The 20364-nt window shown below is 41.6% G+C and overlaps 2 protein-coding genes, 1 long non-coding RNA gene and 3 other non-coding genes across 8 annotated transcripts; 2 read left to right on the top strand and 4 right to left on the bottom strand.

Annotated features, from left to right (window-relative positions):
* The first annotated feature begins 1874 nt into the window (after positions 1 to 1874).
* On the top strand, positions 1875 to 11042 carry ctps1a (CTP synthase 1a). Of its 3 annotated transcripts, none has more exons than XM_056398892.1 (19): positions 1875 to 2067; positions 3471 to 3655; positions 3756 to 3926; positions 4014 to 4114; positions 4273 to 4389; positions 5009 to 5092; positions 5793 to 5873; positions 5971 to 6122; positions 6247 to 6379; positions 6994 to 7082; positions 7183 to 7277; positions 7391 to 7453; positions 9084 to 9127; positions 9210 to 9306; positions 9399 to 9454; positions 9545 to 9641; positions 9754 to 9898; positions 10014 to 10105; positions 10702 to 11042. In XM_056398892.1, the coding sequence occupies exons 2-18, from the start codon at positions 3487 to 3489 to the stop codon at positions 10096 to 10098; spliced, it is 1779 nt and encodes a 592-aa protein (XP_056254867.1). In that variant the 5' UTR covers positions 1875 to 2067; positions 3471 to 3486; the 3' UTR covers positions 10099 to 10105; positions 10702 to 11042. The 3 variants fall into 3 exon arrangements, with proteins under 3 accessions (XP_056254867.1, XP_056254866.1, XP_056254868.1); XM_056398891.1 differs by lacking the exon at positions 1875 to 2067 and adding an exon at positions 2389 to 2710; XM_056398893.1 differs by lacking the exon at positions 1875 to 2067 and adding an exon at positions 2746 to 2956.
* LOC130183464 (uncharacterized) lies at positions 11040 to 13498 on the bottom strand. Its single transcript, XR_008829835.1, has 6 exons — positions 13149 to 13498; positions 12268 to 12327; positions 11974 to 12026; positions 11742 to 11794; positions 11436 to 11512; positions 11040 to 11251 (listed from the first exon to the last, which is right to left on the bottom strand). It is a non-coding gene; the product is annotated as an uncharacterized LOC130183464 (long non-coding RNA).
* On the bottom strand, positions 11324 to 11397 carry LOC130184442 (small nucleolar RNA SNORD99). The gene has a single exon (XR_008830009.1). It is a non-coding gene; the product is annotated as a small nucleolar RNA SNORD99 (small nucleolar RNA).
* On the bottom strand, positions 11561 to 11691 carry LOC130184435 (small nucleolar RNA SNORA44). Its single transcript, XR_008830002.1, has one exon. It is a non-coding gene; the product is annotated as a small nucleolar RNA SNORA44 (small nucleolar RNA).
* On the bottom strand, positions 12102 to 12238 carry LOC130184426 (small nucleolar RNA SNORA16B/SNORA16A family). The gene has a single exon (XR_008829993.1). It is a non-coding gene; the product is annotated as a small nucleolar RNA SNORA16B/SNORA16A family (small nucleolar RNA).
* A 283-nt stretch (positions 13499 to 13781) lies between the features above and the next one.
* Positions 13782 to 20061, top strand: rab42a (RAB42, member RAS oncogene family a). Its single transcript, XM_056398894.1, has 2 exons — positions 13782 to 14304; positions 16149 to 20061. Exons 1-2 carry the CDS (start codon positions 13853 to 13855, stop codon positions 16588 to 16590), a joined length of 894 nt encoding a protein of 297 aa, XP_056254869.1. The 5' UTR covers positions 13782 to 13852; the 3' UTR covers positions 16591 to 20061.
* The last annotated feature ends 303 nt before the right edge of the window (positions 20062 to 20364 follow it).

Here is a 20364-nt window from a genome sequence, read left to right as displayed (position 1 = left end):
CTTCTGTTACATCTCTAATAGGAGGAAATGGCTTGTGGTGAGGAGAGGATCCAGCCCTTCTGTGGGAGTTTAATTCAATCACAGCTCCGGTCAAAAATGAATTAAAACTCTCATTAAGCCCCCCTCCTGTGTTCCAGAGACTAAGCCGGCTGCTGAGGCTCACAAGTAGAAATTTGGGTGTTTCACGGAGGTATCAATCATCTCTGCAGTTATCCGTCTGTGAGTCAGCCATCAGTCACTAACTCCATCATTTTGTTATTTTAATTTGCAGTGCTAGCGCTCACCCACACAGTGAACCCAATGAGACCAGTTGCAGATGATCCAAACAGTGAGCTCCGCGGACGCCTTGTTGTTTAATCTGAACGAGTCACAGTTTGACAAAATTGAGAGCGCAGCGCTCCCTGCCTGGACTTCATATCTCACTGAACACAATGAGGATAATACACTGAGATCCACATCACAGGACCATTGACCTTTCCACAGTATACTATAACTAACCACTTTGGACCGTGGCCATTTATTATATGGAGCAGAGCAGCAGAATGTGTTGTTTTGTGCCAGGGAGGGAAGGAGGAACTTGTGTGTTGTAAACCCACCAAAAAAAAACAACATTTCTTTGCCTCCAGCCTCTGTTTCAGGGCCAATTCAGTCTCCCTTTGTTGCTTCTGAGCAGCAGCTTCCATTATCACTAGAGTCACACTGGTACATTGTTCCATCTATTATCAAGACACAATGGCTGTGACACTGGCATTTAACCTTATTCTATTCTTGGACTCATAATAACATATTCTAATTATTTTTTATTGTTTTCCTTAGAAAAGGAAAGGTGTGAACACATTCATTTTCTTCACAGATAAGCTTTCCAAGACTTATGACTCAAAACATTTTGATCCACTGCCACTTGGAAACAAGAAAAGAATGACGCATTGATCTTTAAGTAAAAATAATCTACCCTACAATCTGTAAAGCTAAACCAAACATGGAGTCTTCTTTATCAGCTGTCTAAAGGCCTTTATACATGAAGAAAATACTACTTTCCCCTCTTCTCTTGCTCAACACCAGCCCTCAAACGTGAAACATGAGCTCCCCCTGCTGATTTAAAAATGGAAAGTGTGCTGCCTTCAGGTGCTCATGATAATAAAACAGGGAAAAGTAATATAAGGAATTTGCTGATGACATAGATGCATGTAATAAGTGGTCGAAAGTTACTAAGTATATGTATTAAAGTACTGTAGCTTAGTAGTTTTGAAGTGCTTGTACTTAACTTACATTATCAAATACTGTACAGGCATTTAAACAGTTTATCCAATACACTAAAAAGCAAATACTGTGTCAGTTGACCAGATTTCAAAAGACATATATTTTATATATATAGCTTGTATCACTTGTGTATATATTTTGTTAGTTAAATCTTTACCATTACTAGGATACTTGAATAATATGAATTTGTAATTTTTCTTATTTCAAACTTTGTGCTGACTTAAATTATTCTGATGTTAAAGAAACACATCTTCAAATATTTAGCCACAACTTTATTTATAGTGTTATAAAGACATGTTTCGTATATACAACATCAGTGCATAATACAAGATAATGCCGTTCATTTTATCTTTTAGATGCTATATAGGTTTCTGCTTTAATGACGGCACGCTACTTCAAAATATCAATAAAAACTAACAAAAAAAAAAAAGGATCACGAGGATCATTTTATTTGTGGTTCTCACTGAGAGCAACCAAAATATGCAAAAATCTTTAAAATACCCCCTGACAACTCGAAAATGTCAATATTTCAAGTGATGAACTCGTCAATGTTCGTGGGGAAATGTCCGAGGCGTTCTGAAGGTAGCACAACGTTGTAAGTGTGTAATGAATGATGTACTGCAGCCCCGAGTCGTGGTCCATACACGTGTAGAGCAAATTTGAGGATAGATGGGCTTGTAGGAAAGCACAGTAGCAAAAACTGTTGCTGCTTGGGTCGAAATTTTGTCTCTGACTAAAGATCTTGTGAATTGTTTTTCGTCGTTTATAATTTGTTTTGAAGGGGAGCTCTGGCCGAAGAATATTTTGGTGAGTTGAAATTTGATGCTGTGAAAAGAGAGGCTGTGGACTAGTTAGCAAAAAACCGTGGAGTTACAAGCTAGACACAATAAGTAAGTTGGACTTCCGGTTTAAAATCAAAATTAAATTGAATTGAAAATACACTGAGCTAGAGCGTAGCAGTATAATGATTCATAATAACGACAATAGTTCAGACGATTATATTCCAAACGGTCGTTTTTAACTATGTCGGTACATATGATGCCATTCTCTTCATATAAAAGTTAATAAATAACTATATGCTTTTATTTTGAATTCGATGTTGGCTACTTCTGTCGTTAGCTAGTTTGCTAGCTTGATGCATTTGTTAGAAATGGAGAGCATGTTAGCTACCGTTCGCTATTTAAAGACAGCTTCAGTTAGCAGTGGCAGTTTGTAAAGCAACTTTAAAATCCGTCCGTTTACCACTGCATATCTCAAAGGATGATATGGTTTTACATTTCTGAGAGTAACTACCGCGCATTGATATCACAGCTAACAGTTAGCCTCAAGCTAAATGCGCTATGTTGTCTTTGACTTCGATGACGACGGCAATTTGGACGGGCGGTGCACTCACTTGTCGTATTCTCGCCAAACGGAAGTGGGGATTTCCCACCCGCGCGGCCTGTACCGCGTGAGTTACCGAGCGCTTCAAATGTGCCATGCTCTGTACAGTGTTGTGTTGTGGGAGGAATGAGAACCTTTGTTTCATCTTAGCAAATACTTAGTAAAATTTGGCGACCATCGAGTTTTTGTCGCGTTAATTAACCAGTGATTTTTAGACGGTAATCATTTATTGTGTAATTGGCTTAGTTACCTTGGCAACAACAACTCGTTTTCACGTCGAAGAACAACGACATGGAGGTTTAGCCGTTGTTTGGTTAGTTAAACAGCAAAATTGCCTCTATAAATGTTCTCTACCCCCTCCTAATAATTCCTGTCAAACAGCCAAAAACATATTAGTTAAAAGTCATACAAATTTAAGTATTATATTTTATTCAAAAGTACATTTTCTTTACATACATCCTAAATTCAATATGCCCCCACAGTAAAATGTAATTTAGTACAATTTACTACATTTTCTGTAGCACAAGTTTCTTGTGTTTACCTTAAATAAACTCTACCAAAGATAACATACTTGTTTATCAACACAATGTTTTCCTATAAGTGAATTTAGATCCACTAAATGTACCTTCAGTTCTTTCAGGCAGTAATGATCTACCTCCAAATATCTTGACAACATGATTTTTATTCTTTGAACATGTATAGATCACGTTTTTTTTTTTTTTTTTTTTTTAATCACAAATACATTAAAAGAAAAGTTAAATTTCCCAAAGCACAAAACACTGTGAATTCTGGCTTTTTGCATGAACTGTTTGATTTTAATCATTCAGAGCAACTCAGAGGACAATGATGAAGTACATCCTGGTAACCGGAGGAGTCATCTCAGGCATCGGCAAAGGCATCATTGCAAGCAGTGTGGGCACAATCCTGAAGTCGTGCGGCTTACATGTCACTGCCATCAAGATCGACCCTTACATCAACATAGATGCAGGCACATTTTCACCCTATGAGCATGGTAGGTGAGAGGGAAGGGTCAGTCTTATTTGACACATTCATAATTAAAGGGGCCACGTGTTAAGTATGTCGTCTGATTGTGTCATTCTGTCTCTGTCCAGGTGAAGTGTTCGTGCTGGACGATGGGGGTGAGGTAGACTTGGATCTGGGGAATTACGAACGCTTCCTTGACATCCGGCTGACCAAAGACAACAACCTGACCACGGGCAAGATCTACCAGTCTGTCATCAACAAGGAGAGGAGGGGAGACTACCTGGGCAAAACAGTGCAGGGTAAACAACTGCTGTTTAAGCTCTAATGAGCGTGATACGTTCAAGAGAAATGGTTAACTAAGAATAATGTTGTTTCTTTCATTCCAGTGGTGCCACACATCACAGATGCCATCCAGGAATGGGTTGTGAAACAGGCCGCTGTACCAGTCGATGACGATGACGTAGAGCCTCAAGTTTGTGTAATAGAAGTAAGCTGTGCGGTTCATTTTATCATATCAGAAGGGTTCAGATTTTACGTTCTGTTGTCCAGGGTTATTTCCTCTTTGAAGGTTCCGCCGAAGCTGAGGCTGCTAACATTGTCGCTGATAACATCTGTGTGTGCATGTGTGTGTGTGTGTGTTTGCAGTTAGGAGGCACTGTGGGAGATATAGAGAGTATGCCTTTCATCGAGGCCTTCAGGCAGTTCCAGTTCAAAGTGAAGAGGGAGAACTTCTGCAACATTCACGTCAGTCTGATACCACAGGTAAGAGAGAAGCACCTTCAGGCCGATCAGGTTTTACATTAGGGCAAATATGTCGGCCGCTGTTGGAGAACAACTGACTGTAAATGCAGCCAAATGTGTAATAAACGTATGTCTTCATTTATCCAGAGGATGTATATATGTGATAATATATTCCTCTATAATTAGCATATATGGCAGCATCACTATTTACTCTTTAATTTAAGTAATAATTAGTATTAGTAATCCCCTAGAGTACGGTTTGTCAGATCTAGAACAAAAGTTCTGGTAGCCTGACAACGTGACATTATCATGACAGTTGCTAAAAGGTGATTAAAACACTTCAGTGGGAGGCAGGAAGAAGACAACTTTTCTAAATAAGTTGTCAGGATGAAACAGGAAGTAGATGCTGTAAATGTTGAAACAAAATTCTCGATAAATTGTCGTGGATATCTGCAAATGCATTGTGGGTTTTGTTAGTTTCTTGTGGGTTTTGTTAGTTTCTTGTGTTTTTGTTTACTTGTGTTACACGTTATGTGTCGCAGATGCACAGACAGAAGATTAGCAAGCAGGTTCTTTACAGCCAGTTTAATGTATATGTTGTCTCCGTTGTTGTTGTTGTTGTTGTTGTTGTTGTGTCCAGCCCAGTGCAACAGGAGAGCAGAAGACCAAACCAACACAGAACAGCGTCAGAGAGCTGAGAGGACTGGGTCTGTCCCCTGACCTGGTGAGTCATGAATCACTTACGTAAGAATGTTTAAATATAAAACATGTTTCAACATCGTGGAATTTAGAGCGCTACGCTCCAGATGTGGAAAGCTCATTTTCTGTGGTCGGCCTGATGATGAACATAGTGATACCTTTTTCTTTTCTTTTTTTTTTTAAAGCCTGAATTTAATAAAGGGCTTGAAATGCTCTTTAGGCCACGTGACCTAAATCACAGTGACATCTTGAGGCAGCGAGGTCCGAGTGACATTCAGCAGTGTTGTCATGACGGCAATGTTCTGCTGAAACCTTTCACTCGGAGAGAATAGACTGTGGCCATGAAGGAACAATGCAGAGGGACACTGTGCCATTCATTTTATATTAGCAGCAGTAATGAAAACATTCTCCACACACAACATCACCAGCCTCTAACTTTTGATACACAACATAATAATACTTTTTTTAATAGCAAGCAATAACAAGTTTTCCTCCATAAAATGTTTCCCTCTCTTACCCGGGGCCTCCTCCCCCCATTGGCTGTGTTTTGCTCAGGTTTAGTCAGAGTCCTGCGGACTCATTCTCTTAGGAACCTTAAGTTGAGTAGATTTGTTTTGTGTTTTTCTGTGGGGAAGGAAGCCCGTCGAAACATCTCAAAGATGAGAGAGAAATGGGAGTTTGTCAATCATTTGATCGTTAAATTTCCTTCTCATCTTCGCCAACAGATCATGTGTCGCTGTTCCACCGCTCTGGAAAACTCTGTTAAAGAAAAGATCTCGATGTTCTGCCACGTAGAACCTGAACAGGTACATCGCCGCTGACGCTGACACACTCTGATCGTTTCGCTTCGATGAGCCGCGACTCGCTCGGCAGTTCTCAGCTCACTGACCCGTCTCGTTCCAGGTCATCTGCGTGCAGGACGTGTCGTCCATCTACAGAGTGCCGCTCCTGCTGGAGGACCAGGGTGTGGTGAGCTACCTGAGCAGGAGGCTGAATATGCCCATCGAGGCCCGACCCAGGAAGATGCTGACTAAATGGAAGGAGATGTCCGACAGGTGAGTCGAAGATGAAGATGGTTGAAAACAAACTGCTCCTGCTGTTCTCTTCTGTCCTGCGTGGTTTGATGGTTTTACAGGTCTTGTTTGAAATGGTATACTAACGCACATGTGTTCCTCGCAGGTCGGACAGACTGCTGGAGCACTGCTCTATAGCGCTGGTCGGGAAGTACACCAAGTTCTCAGACTCTTACGCTTCTGTCATCAAAGCACTGGAGCACTCAGCCCTGGCCATTAGTCACAAACTGGAGGTTAAGGTACGAACACGGTGGTCCTGTTCACACCTGGTACTAACATCAGTCTCGGGTGATCTGTTCTCAAGTGGACAGCTCTAAGTTCAGGTGTGGAAGAACCCCTACTCCTTTGCCACAGTCTGATCAGTCCCACCACAGGTTCTGAAAATATTTAACTATTTATAAAAGCTAAAACTTCATTTCATTGTAGAGCTGTGAACGACAACTCCCTCTTTCTCTCGTTGTCTCACGCTGGACACATTTTTGGACAAGGTCCCTTTAGCATCACCCTTTAGCTGCACTTCTCCAGGCTGTGAACTAAACACGGTGGCACCCATGTCCTCTACTGGACATCCGCCACCAGCCTGAGACAACCATTGACCTGAAGCCACATGAGTGTAGACCCGACCCATCTTTGAAGAAGCCCCGTAGGCAGATATGTATGTGTCCACATATGATTGGCCGTTTTGAATTTTCTTCCACCCCCTACATAAGTCATTGAGTGCATCACAGTGACTACACATCATCTGATTAAAGAGGGACAGGTAGAAGCAGGAACCTTGAGATGGAAAAAAACTTTTCTTTATCTTTGACTCTTTAGACCTGCAACCTAAAGCTTATACGTCTCCTCTCCTCAGTATATAGACTCAGCTCATCTGGAGCCAAGCACCCTGCAGGAGGAACCGGTGAAATACCACGAGGCCTGGCAGAAACTCTGCAGTGCTGAGTGAGTCCAGAGGTTTCATTTCTGGAAGTAATAACAACCTGGACTTCAGATTTTTTAAGTTTCATTAACAGCTTTTTTCTTCCTTCTCTTCTCTCCTCAGTGGAATCCTTGTTCCAGGAGGTTTCGGTGTCCGAGGAACTGAAGGAAAGATTCACGCCATCAACTGGGCGAGGAAACAGAAAAAACCTTTCCTAGGTACGGGAGAGCTGCCACTGTGACACTGCAGGATCACACCGTTTTTAACATTATCTTGACTTTCTGTGCAATGCACTTGAGAAAACCAAATCTTTGCTGCGTCGTTCCTGCAGGTGTGTGTCTTGGAATGCAGTTGGCTGTGTGCGAATTTGCCAGAAACATGCTTGGCTGGAAAGGTAAGTCCTCACGTGCATCAACACAATGGGGGAGTATTGTTAGTGTAGTAATAGTTAAAGAAAAGCTCTTTACAGAAAAGGTAAAATCTGAAGATTTGTTGGTTAGAGGGCTGAAATAAAGTCTGTGGTTAACACAAGCTCTAGAGATTTCCATGTTTTATTCTACAACATTAAATACGTCTTTCTTTAATCTTTTACGTCTCTTTAAAAAAGGCCAGTTTCTAACAAGCGGTTAAATGAGACTGCAGAGGTCATCGGGGGTTAGCATATTAAAAAAGTCTGAAAGCCCCAGTGTGATTTTGGACTGTAAGACAGAAACTCTGTGAAATCTTTGTTCATCCGTCCAACAGTGGTCACAGATTGTACTAAGAGACACATCTACTGACAGATTGAAGGCTCCCTGTGCCAGATGCAGAAAAACAGTCTCGTAACATAACCAAGCCTCCTCCATGTTTCTCAGTGGGGGTGGTGTTCTTTTATCTGAAAGCTTCTTTCTTTTTTCTTTTTTTAATTCTGTGAACACAGAGCTGATGTGACTTAGTGAAAAGCTTTCTTTTGTTTCATCTGTCCAACGCGCAGTCTCCCAGAAGCATTGTTGTCTTGTCAACATGCTTTTTTTTAGCAAACTCCAGTTGGGCTTCTTTGTTTTAATTTCTCTTTCTAAAGTTGGTTCTTTCTGCGTCGTCCTCCATAGAGCTCACTGTTATCCAGAAACACTTGTACCTTGATCTTGGATGTCAGCTTGATTTTTGTCTCTTTTTTTTTTCCACCATTTGAACTTTCCTGCTGTTCAGTCTTGTCAGTTTTCCTCTTGTGCCCACATCGTCGGCTACAATCCCACGGTCCTGAAACTCCTTAATAAGATTAGCAGCTGTTGTCACAAGCTGCGCATCACGCTGTGTGGAGACGGTCTTGTAGCTTTTTGCTCAGACGACTCTCCTCTTTTCTGTCTCTTGATCAGTGTGAAGCAGCATCAAACAAACCACTGGTCCGGCTGACCACTTCTCACGGGAACCGATGATCATGTCTTTGTAGAATAAGCAAGAGTTCAGCTGCTTTTCACAGCTTCAGCTTCTTTGTTTTATTCTGTGGAAAACCAAAGACATGCAGATATTCAGAGAGACAGACAAAGAACTTCAGTTGACCACTTCTGTAAAGTTTTGTCTGTTTGTTTTCCCCACATTTTACAAAGGCTACGATGCACTGGGCGCTGTGACTTAGATCTTACTGGAGATGTCACATGACATGTAATGAAACTGTAAAAAAAATCGTTAATAACACAGTGTATAGGGGCCTTAACATCGTGTGTACAGTCTTCTGTCTGTGTCGAGATGCGTTCAGGCACAATCGCTGTAGCGTGACAGTATGAAAGTACACTTTCAGGTCATGTTTACTCACATATTGCAAGTGAAATGTGAGCCGTGGTGCAGCCTGTATGGACAGCCGGAGTGATGATAATAGAAGCTTATTTGCTCTGTCAGACGAGCAAGATGGACGACCGAAAAAGCTCCTCTGTGAACACACAGTGAATTCACACATGTAGGTGCTCAAGAGAAAGAGTGGAAGCGGTGGCTAGTGAATAAATTCTAACATAACTAACTGCACGTCCTTTTCCCTGTTTTGCACTTAGATGCCAACTCAACAGAATTTGATCCAGAATCAAAGCATCCTGTGGTGAGTTCTTTTTTAAATTCAGAAGCCATCTAGTTGTAATTTGACCTGAATTTACTGACGAGTCAAACTCTAATCTTTGCAGGTGATCGATATGCCAGAACACAACCCCGGGCAAATGGGTGGCACAATGAGGTTAGGGAAGAGACGGACCATATTCAAGAGTAATACCAGTGTATTGCGTAAGAAAAACTTTTAATTCTCTTTAAACCAAGCCAGTCTTTGATGCGTTTGTTGCGTCAGCACGGTGCTTTAGACCTCTTCTGTTTTCCAGGCAAACTTTATGGAGACGCAGAGTATGTGGATGAAAGGCACAGACATCGCTTTGAGGTATGTTGACCGCTCAGTTCGTCAGCAGCGTCAGAAACATTGTTTACAGTGGAGTCAGCGTTTTAATTTAATTTTTTATTTCTTGTGCAGGTCAATCCTGAGCTAACGAGTCACTTTGAAGACCAGGGCTTCCGCTTTGTGGGTCAAGATGTGGAAGGGGAAAGAATGGAGGTCATAGAACTGGACGGTATGGAAAATGAAATACTGATTTGTTTGTTATTGTGGATAATAATGTTAACAGTCAGGACTTTTTTAAACAACAACCATCTACATTCACATATGTCATTCTCTATTTCCAGATCATCCATACTTCGTTGGAGTGCAGTACCACCCAGAGTTCACCTCGCGTCCCATAAAGCCATCGCCCCCCTACCTTGGTTTACTGCTGGCCGCTGCCGGGAAGCTGCAGAGCTACTTACAGAAGGGCTGCCGTCTGTCTCCACGGTAAACATGCACCATCAATTCTCCACTCGTATAAACACTACCAGTATGCAGACCTTTCTTTTTTAGTTTTCTTCCTTGAATGCACTTTAATGGCTGCATCTTGTGTTTGACACAGGGACACATACAGCGATCGGAGCGGCAGCAGCACCCCAGACTCCGAGATATCAGAGCTCAAATTGCCTTCTATCTCGAATGAATGACTTGGAGGTACAGAAGACTCAAGTTCGGAGGGCAAATTATACAAAGACAACTGGGGGGGGGGGTCAACTTTTCCTTGAGGGTGAAAAAGGATCCCAGTGCAGTGTAGGGTCACGCTCCAGTGACCTGAAGTGTTACAGGCCTCGCAGCATCTTTTCTGTTTAAATCTGTCAAGTTAATGTAGTGGAGTAGAAAGAATATTTCCCTCTGAAATGCAGGACTGTTGGTATAAAGTAGAATAAAATGGAAATACCTTAAAATTGTACTTAAGTATAATGACTCAGCCTTCAGCTTTTTTTTTTTTTTTAAATGTTCAATTACACAATGTGATAAAACTCCTGAATTCCTGAGTGAAAACAAGGTGACTATTATAGAAGCCAATATCAAAAAGGTCAAAGACTAAACCTCCACAAAGATTATTTACATGAAATAAACTATACTCATGTCAAACTGTATCTCAACTAATCCTTTGTCTCATTGCTCATGACTGAGCATCAGTGTTTGCCAACATGACATCATGACACTATATGTAATGAAATGAAGTGCTAACAGTTAGTCCTCTACAAACTTGTCAGTAAAACTAAAGTCTAACTTCTTTGTTGCAGACGAATCTGGACTTGTTGGGAAGTGGACTACGGCAGGTTTCCTTGTCACTGCAGCACTGACTCCAGGCAGCTGTGAGGCAAGTGTTCAGGGTTTCCAGGCCTGAATCGTGTTGCCTTTACACAAGCTGAATCTGGCTACAGTGAGACTCAGGAATTGACATTTGATGGCATTTTTGTCATGCAGATCCTATACCACTATCAGATCCACCCCCCAGCTGTACTATTGTGGCCTTATTGTAATTAGATACTGTTATATGGAGTGACAACCATTTGCAGCTTCTTTCAAAGTTCCTTTTAATAATGTGAATGTAAGATGGAATATAATAAAGCGGTTCCAGTAATGGTTGACAAGTCATTTTATTACACAGTCATTGATGCAAGTTTTACAACTTGGGTCAAGGATTTGCCATTCATTAGCACCACACTTTACAGTTAGGTCAATCTGAGTGAACACATCTAACTCGGTGTCACCCCGTCTTCTGGATGGCCTGCAGCAGTTCACCCAGACAGGTTAGGATTCCCAGCACTCCTCACCAAGATGCCACTGAACCTGGGAGAAAAGGGGAAACAAATCCACCAGTTAATCACAATTCAAGAGCCTCCTCTAAACACATTAAGTTATGGCTGATCTCAGTCCCATATCCGCAAGCTTCATCCAACAGTCCTCATTATAGTAAGTGGTCATCATAGATCAGATGAACTCAAGCAATATACGACAGAGGCCTTTTACATACCTTTAACAAACCAGGAAGGTTTGAGAGCCCGCACAGCCTGAGGATACCAGACTTTACATCATGGGCCAGAGAGATACCTGGAGGAAACAGATCCTGTTTAGAATCATGACAACATCTGACAGAACATCTGTAGGACAGCTGAGTGGCTGCTGATGGCAAAAAAGGGCCACAACAGTCAAAGACCACCCAATTTTCTTGCATGCACATGGAGAACCTTGGACTACGAACAAGCCCAGGTCCTTAGGATAGCATGCCTCAACTTAGACTTCAGGTCACATTAATACAGTGCAATATTTTGAAATTTACCTTGACATGAGCTGTCCTCATGCAGTAACTTTAGGGTCAGCCATGAGGATCACCTGAAGAGAAGCAGAATTTGGTAAGCATATTTTTTTCAAACTAACACCATTAGAAAACTTTAAAGAAATGTGGCTCAGTAAAATAAATGTCTCAATCAGACCTAGTTTCAGTGAGGGCAAGTTTGTAATCACAGCCAGGACTATTAAAAAATAAATAAAATGTTGCTCAAAGACATTACCTGCATGCAAGTGGTTTCCGTTTGGTCCTTTCACCATCAGCAAAACCCAAAACCTGCAGAAAGATGGTAGTGAAGTATTAGACATTTATCACTTAGTAATTTTGATTATTAATCTTTTAGTTCAGATCAAGTGTCCTTCCCCTAAATGTTGCTTGAGCAGTTATTTTCAAACTGAACAGCGACCGTCGGTGAAAGTCTTCATCTGGGCTTCCTGTTGACCGTTCACTGCTACATAACAGCATGAACGGCTTCGATAGGAGCCTGATATAAAGATACAAACTCCTGAGAACATACCTGCATCGTATGCAGACATCCATGGTTGGAGAGGCTGGACAGAGCTATTAGTGGTTGAACCTGTAAAGAAAAATATATTCACATTTGTTCACATAAGCCAGCTAAAATAGAAGGATCTAGTAAGTCAGGATTTTATAGATTACTTTAAAAATGTTGGTATAGATTGCTAACAGCTACAACAGGAAATACAGTTCACACTCGCATACAATACCATAATTAAACGGTTGACTGTCAGCAGTTATGCACATGCCACATTTTAACATAGAATTGTTTTGATGCAGTTGAAAGTAGCGCCATTTTATATTAAAGTTATGCAAGGCCATCTACTCTGACTGTAGGCCTTACAGTGCACTACAAGTCTGAGATGAAGACGACTTTAAAGTATCGTCTGTTATCAAACATTGTTGAGAAAAAAATATAAGGTTAAACAGACGAGGACGTCTGCAACACAAATTAAAATCTGTATTTTTAAAGATGCATTATGGGTAATAGACTTCTGAAGGAAGTGAAGGACTCAGCCACGTGGCCTACACGCATTAAACCCATCATGTACCGTTAGCACTACTGCTAAACTATGGCCTAGCATTCTTAAGTTTAATTTAAAGACGCGGCAGCGTAATATGATTTAAAGATATTGTACAAAAGTACTTTGGTTTTATTTTCAAGTTAAAGCGTTACCAGACACCGCCCAACTACAGTGGGCTACATGCTAGCATTACTTTCTTAAAAAAGCTAGCACTTTGCATTGCTAAAGCTAGCCAATCACTTACTAAAATTAAATTCCACTCAACGGTCGTAGGTGTTAAAGCTATTCGCAGCAAACCAATACACACATACATGTAACTATTGTGTCAGAAACTTAAAAGTAGTTGAGGCCTTACCGATATCAAATACCGACTTCTTCACCTCATGAAGAACAGGAAAGGGAAGAGAGAGAGAAAGGAGGGTCCCGTTGATTTTATACACGCTAGCGTCGGGCAGCAGCGCGCTGATTGGCCCACAGAGCTCACGCGGACCACTTTGCATGACGGGATATGTATTCATTCAAGTTTTTTTTTTTTTTTATGACCGCTTGTTGTCTTTTAGCTTTATTGTCACTTAGACACATTGATACCGACGCGAACTGAGATTTTACGTTACACTAAAATGTGAAGTTATTATATATCGTGTATAAAGAGAGAAATACTAAGTTAAAACGAGACTATAGCTGGAAATGAAGTTACTTCAGAACCACGGACAGCAACCTGCTTCCAACCGGCGCGTGGTGTCCAGATAACAACAGTGAAGGGTGCTGCGTTCAAAAACAGTTGCGAAATACTGCTCTTACGTGTTGATATTTCAAGCTGACTCACAGAATTTCACACAATATAGACAAAAGACGTTGGAAGTTAATGCTGAAATTCCAACTACAAAAGCAGCTGATTTATTATGACTTAGTTAGAGTTTATTAAAAAAAACCCTGAATACTCTTGTGCCTTAAAACCCAGCTTATCTCTGACCGTTTCATAAGATACAATTGCCTCATTCACCACTACCAGGTCTGTAGTTGTAATATCGCGTAGTGGAGCATAGGTAAATCTATCACATGATTGCTGCGGTCGCTCTGTGCTCCGCGTCTCTTCCTGAGCGAAAGGCAGCAGCAGCAGCAGCAGCAGCAGCAGCAGGAGCCGCAGCGGCAGCCCGGGTTTCATGTAAACACGCCGCGCTCAGGGCTTTGTTTCACATACACATTCACACACATACACACACACACACATACACACACTCACTCACTCATACATACATACACACACACCGCTGGTATCCCCCTTCTAGTCATGCCATGGATATTTTGTGGCAATACCAGTTCAGGATCATTTTACTCGGGGATTCGACCGTGGGGAAGTCGTCGTTGCTGAAGCGCTTCACGGATGGTATTTACAGTGATGTGGCGGATCCGACTGTCGGGGTAGATTTTTACGCCCGCTCGCTTGATATCGAGCCCGGGGTGAAAATAAAGCTTCAGCTCTGGGACACCGCTGGCCAGGAACGATTCAGGTACGAAAGAGAAAGAAATTAAGCTTAAATGATTTTTGTTTTTTTGTTTTTTTTTTTCACCTTAAAACTGAATATAACGACCAGTTTTCGTCGAGATTTCTTGTTAAATAATGGAGAGGCCTTGATTCGCTGTCGCGTTTTTTTTTTTTAAAAAGCCGTTTAAATGAAATGAAGGCCATTTCCTCTCTCATTGTGATGTAATGAAGCCAGTGTGGACAGTGGAGAAAAGGGTCAGGAGACGATTATACAGGCCTCGATCTTATGATGCCATGGCCTATATATGAAAACAGTGCAAATCGAGGCGCATCATTGCATTCATTAACGGATGATGGGCAGCCTCCTCATATTTAGGCCCCGGGTTGATTTCCTTCAGATATCACGGTCTCCAAGGGCAACACAGAAGATGAAAACTCTATATCCAAATCTAGTTTTGCATCCAACTGCCCTGTTGCTTATTCTGTTTCATGTGTCCCTGCTGTCATGGACAATTTGCTTTAAAGCGCTCCTCTGTCTGGAGAAGCAGCTCTGCTCTTAGATCTGCTTTCTCTTTTGAAGCTCAGGCTTCAGAGGGTGTTTTCCTTCAGGCTTCACCTCTCTTCTGTCTCAGTGGGTCTTGGCTCTGATAAGTGTTTGTCAGATAAACCAACAGGTTTTTTTTTTAGCTACCTTGTGCATGTGCAGCCTGTATGTGGGTAAATAGGTTGTCCCAGATGGGTAACTTCCTCCTCTGGGGCCTCAAAAGATCCTGTGTTTACTGTGTGGTTTGTGGTAATGCGATCAATTCAGGCCCAGTAGGGAAACGCAAAGCCACTAAATATGAACCACCAAATCACTCTATAACTGGACTGATGACGACGCGAAGGCAGCTCCTGTGTTTTTACTTAATTTTGAGGCGCTTTCTTGTAAAGGAGCCCTCATGTAAAAACCTAGTTTTAATACCTTTTTATATATTTCAGTTGATATTGTGCATCCATGGAGCATATTCTTAAATACATCAGTGTTAAGTAAAATCAGACACACCTACCCCTCTGCAGTGGGGTATTACAGGACAGGACTGGCTGGTGAAACAGAATGAAGCTGCTATTTGAAGTCTGAAGAGTGCGCTGTAGTTAAAGGCAACAGAATACAGTCACAGTGCCCACAGAGAGCGAGAGGGCTCCGGGTCAATCAGCGGCCTGCAGCTCATTTTGTGAACTGTAATTTGACTCTGGATTTGCATCTCGTAATGGGATGACAGTCTGTGAATTAATTTAATTGGAATCTAAAGAACTACATTACGTTTCAATATGAAATGTAAAACTTTAATGAGAAAAAAACGGTGGAAAATCGAATGATTTATCCTAGTTGTGGGATTTTAAGTCTCTTTTCATGCCAGCGTGAGGAGAATATGGATCTTGTCAAAGCTGTAGTTCGAGACATGGACTTGATTAACACAAAGTTGAGGACTTGAGACTTGACTTGGACCTGTTCTCTGTGAAACCTGACCCACTTCAGTCCAGAAGCGAAAACATTCAAGTCTCAAGTTTTGACCTGGTAAAATCCCAGAAATAAAAGTAAAACGGACAAATGCAAATATCGAATTGCTGTTCACTTTTACTTGACTTGTTCTTTATCTTGACTGACCAAAGTCTTGACTTGAGTTCTGCCTTTACGAGACTTGAGACTTGACCCAGACTTGTCTTGATTGACTTGAGGCTTGACCTGGACCTTTGACTTGGACCAAAGCGCATAGACCAGCTATGGATCTTATAATGGAGGATTCTGGCATGTGGGGACAAAGTTAAGGTTTTTGTCAAAGATGATTTTGCTGTCACTGACTAACATGTCACCTGTCTGTCCACCAGGTCCATCACGACATCATATTACCGCAACTCGGTGGGCGGGCTGCTAGTTTTTGATCTCACCAATCGCAAAACCTTTGACCATGTGAGGGAGTGGCACAAGGAGGTGAGTGAGCACATCCTGCCTCACCACATGGTCTACATCCTCATCGGCCACAAGAGCGACCTCAACAAGGACCGCAAGGTGACCCGGGACGAGGCGGAGCAGCTGGCGGCAGATCTGGGCATCCGCTACGTGGAGACGTCGGCCAAGTGCAACAGCAACGTGGACCGGGCCTTTGAGCTGCTGACCAGAGACATCTATGAGCTGATGAAGATGGGGGAGATCGTCACCCGCGACGGCTGGGATGGCGTGAAGAGCGGTCTCACTGCCAAGGTCCTCTACCCCACCGAGGACGAAGAGGAGCTAGCCACCGCGTCTGCCGAAAAAGGCTGCCACTGCTAACTGAGAACTCTGTGTCCACACACTGTCCTGTCTCACTAAGAGCTTGCCTCGTCTCACAGCTGTCCATTAGAAAACAAGTCACTCAGGCTCAGCACCCTGTGATATCATCACCCATCACTCCTTCACCTTTGTGCTTCGTGCCCTCTCTGTGTGTGGGACAGCTGGGATTGTTTTCCAACAGGGGGCTTGTGTACATCCTGATGTGTGTCTTATAAACAAGTTGTATCTCTAAATCCATACGGTGTAGCATGAGCCAAGCTGTTTTTTGGCCTTGTTAGGTTCGGAAACCGCAGACAGCATGCAGAGGTGATCAGGTCTTGGGACTGAGAGTGTAGCCAATAGTCCTTTTTCAGGTACAGGTGTTCAAGGTACAGGTAAATCCATGGACTGTGGCATACCGTGGTCTGGCATCACTCTCATTTCATACGGCACTGTTGTGGGTTTATAACTGTCAAAGTTTGTGCAATGCTTTGCCTGCAATCCTGTGTGACTGTAATATTGTAAATAATAGTGAACTCTATAGAAATGAAAGCTAAAAGGTCACTAAAAGCTATTTAAATGATAGTGTGAACAGACACAGTGCACTCTACAATAAGTGTCACCATTTGAAATCAATGTGCTCCTCCTGCTACTGTAAGCTGTACGTGCACTTACGCCAAACTGACTTCAATCTTTGATCATTCTGTGAATACATGAGTAATGTTTTTGTAAAAAAAAAAAAAAGAAGAAGATAGAGAATACTTCTAGTTAAGGTGTATACATAAAGATAGGATACTGTAACTATGGTAAGTCCAATTTAGGTTTGTATTATACTGTAGCATCAACAGGAGCAAGACATCAAGTAGAGATTCATCTCTCAGTCATCAGACCTTTAATTATGCCGTCAGCAATAGTAAAGATGTGTTTGATTAGAAACAAAAAGGAGTTTGAGTTTCACCTGCAGCTTAGGCAAACAGCTACTTCCTTCATTCGAAGCTCAATGCACAAAAATAATATTACATTCAGGCCTGAGGATGTGTTGCTTAGTTTATGTTTCATTCCAGAAGTATCAGTGAGTAGGAAATGTTGGTTTAAGTCTGGAGGAAAGTCGTCTGGCTTCCAAGCGGAAAACCCGGAGCAAGATTTGTCAAAACCTGAGGATGCCACATTAACATGGCACTGCAAAAGCTAACGCAGCAGTCCAGCAAACCACGTGAAACCCTGACACCCGGTTTGGGTTTTGACAGTTCCCCCTTTCAGCCTGCTCGACAGGGCCTTAAAATAATTGTTCTACATTTTGGGAAATTCTTTTTCTTTCTAAAAGTTAGATGAGAAAATTTAATGTTAGTGTAATGTCTGTGTGTTAAGTAGGGAACTAGATCAAGGAGGCAATTAGCCTAGCTTAGCCTAAAGTAGGTGTAAACAGCTAGCCTTGCTCTCTCCAGCCACTTCTGAGTGATATCACCATGTGTGGTAAATTTGTTAAGACATTAAGACGCCTGTGCTCACCAACTGCATCTTGCATCCTGCTAGTCAGAGATGTACCGAGTCAGGCTAGCTATTTTCCCCCTGCCTCTTCATGCTAAGCTAGGCTAGTCGCCCCCTGGCTCTAGCTCTGTACTTAATGCACAGACAAGGTTTCTATCTTATCGGCTAACCCTCAGACCCAAAGTATAGAACTATTTCTTTAAAGTGCTTGTTCTTAATCATGGAAATCTGACAGAAGTGATCACTTACAGTAGATCAGCTGACTTTCAAGGAGCAGGATTTTCATCAACCTAAATACTCAAGTGTAAAGCTGTTGTTTAAGTTGCTGAAATTCTTTTCTCAACTAAGTAACGTTGACATACCATTGACAAAACTTTAGCAGCTGTAATTGGAGCCTGTGACGGTCAGCTTGCCGTTCTTAGCAGTAAGATGTATTTATGATGAATGCATGTCTGTGCACATGACTTACACCGCACATGGTGGCAGTAACTACCTTTAACACAGAGGATCATGTACGCTTTCAAGTCTCCAGAGTCTTTTGACTTGCAGAGCCCATTAATCTGTTGTTTACCAGCCCGGAGGGTAAAATAGACGACAGTACACTTACCCTGGGAGCTCACCTCTCCTCGCACCAGTCACTCAATCACCTTTCACCAGCATCTCATGACAAACAAACAAAAAAAAAAAAAACCTGTTCACATACACGTGTAAACAGCAAGAGATTATGCATTGTGCAGTTTTTACTTTGCATTCATGTGATCGAGCTTACCTACATTTTTTCTATGAGTTGATAAATGCTGGATCTAGTAAACATACTGTACGGTATGTGGTTGCAGCTTAGTATTCGGTAAGGAATGTATTGTAAAACATTTGCACCAACCCCTTTATTTTTTACTTTTCTGTACAGAATCAAACTGTATTCTCTCTGGAAACCACCACATGTTATAGCCAGGTTTAAGTACAGTGTATTATATACGGTATAAATGTTTTTTTGTTCGTTGACAATCAGACTTTAACATTTCATGTTCATGGTGAAGGTGAGGACTTCATCACAGGGGTGCTATGCCTTGCAATCGAGTTTAAACGTCCATCCGAAATCACCGTTTGACAGCCAGTCTGACTGTGTTTAATACAACTACCTTCCTCACTTTTGTCTCTCATGTAAACAGGGTTAAATTGTATGATATTGTTTGAATGTGTATGTGAAGAGCAAACTGTTCTCCTATGAGCATGAGTACCATTCGTGAGCACTGCACTGAACAGTGTGGAACTGGCAGCCTCAGAGTGTTGAAAGCACGGGTTAAATTTAAAGGACAATACTGAAAGACAAGAAGAAAAATTTTGAATTTTTGAAGGACTCATTATCTGTGCTTATTTCTCATCGGCTGGTAGCAGACGCCTCTATATCCACCAATGGTAAACAGTTAAAAATCTAGACTACATCTGCAGCTCCATTTGTAACCTTACAAACTACATAACAGTGACCATTGTGAGTAATGATGATGATGATTATGATGATGATGGTGGCCAGAACCAATCTTCAGTCCACATCCAGCCTCTCTCTTACTGAAATCTAAAAAGGAGTAGCTCAACATATCTGGAAATATGCTTATTCCCTTTCATTTTTAAGAGTCAGATGAGGTTTGACACCACTATCTTAAATCATATTGATATCAATCTTCTTATCTCACTCAGAGAGACTGTGAATATGATTAAAATCCTCCCGAAATGCTGAACTGTGCCGTTAATAATATTGTGTTATCCACTGGAATGATAAACCAGCCCTGCACTGATAGGGCTTCAGTACCAGAAAACATCAGCAGCTGTGAGGCCTGCAGGATGGTACATAGCAAAAACCTGTACAGCTTCTGAGCCCCATGGTCACATTTCACAGCTTTATCGAATAAATGTTATTTATTTTATATATTCTGTAGAAGGGATTCGCTTATTTGATGTGATTTTATTGATTGGTTAAAAAAAATAAATAGATGTCCAATGAATAAAGTTTGGCCTGGTTGTTTTTTTTTTTATTTTAACAAGGGTTTGGTGCCCTCGTCTGGCAGGGGGAGAATAATCATGACCTAGATTGGTTATTTTGTTTTTGATTTATTTATGGCGACCATGCCACCCTCCGTCCGAAGAGTTACATTAGTTCAGTTCAGTGACATTAGTACATTAGTTGATTTAGCAGCTGATAGTGATTGTTGCTACAGTCCAGTGGGAAAAACAGTAGATAGTCTGTTTTAGCTGCAAGCTGTAGTTTGGCATAGAGATTAAAAGTGTTTTATATGTGACAGTGTAGACTAT

Source organism: Seriola aureovittata, chromosome 16 (assembly GCF_021018895.1).
Source record: "Seriola aureovittata isolate HTS-2021-v1 ecotype China chromosome 16, ASM2101889v1, whole genome shotgun sequence".
NCBI classification, from domain to species: domain Eukaryota; kingdom Metazoa; phylum Chordata; class Actinopteri; order Carangiformes; family Carangidae; genus Seriola; species Seriola aureovittata.
Note: the sequence above shows the minus strand (reverse complement) of the source record. Positions and strands in the feature narration are given on the sequence as shown.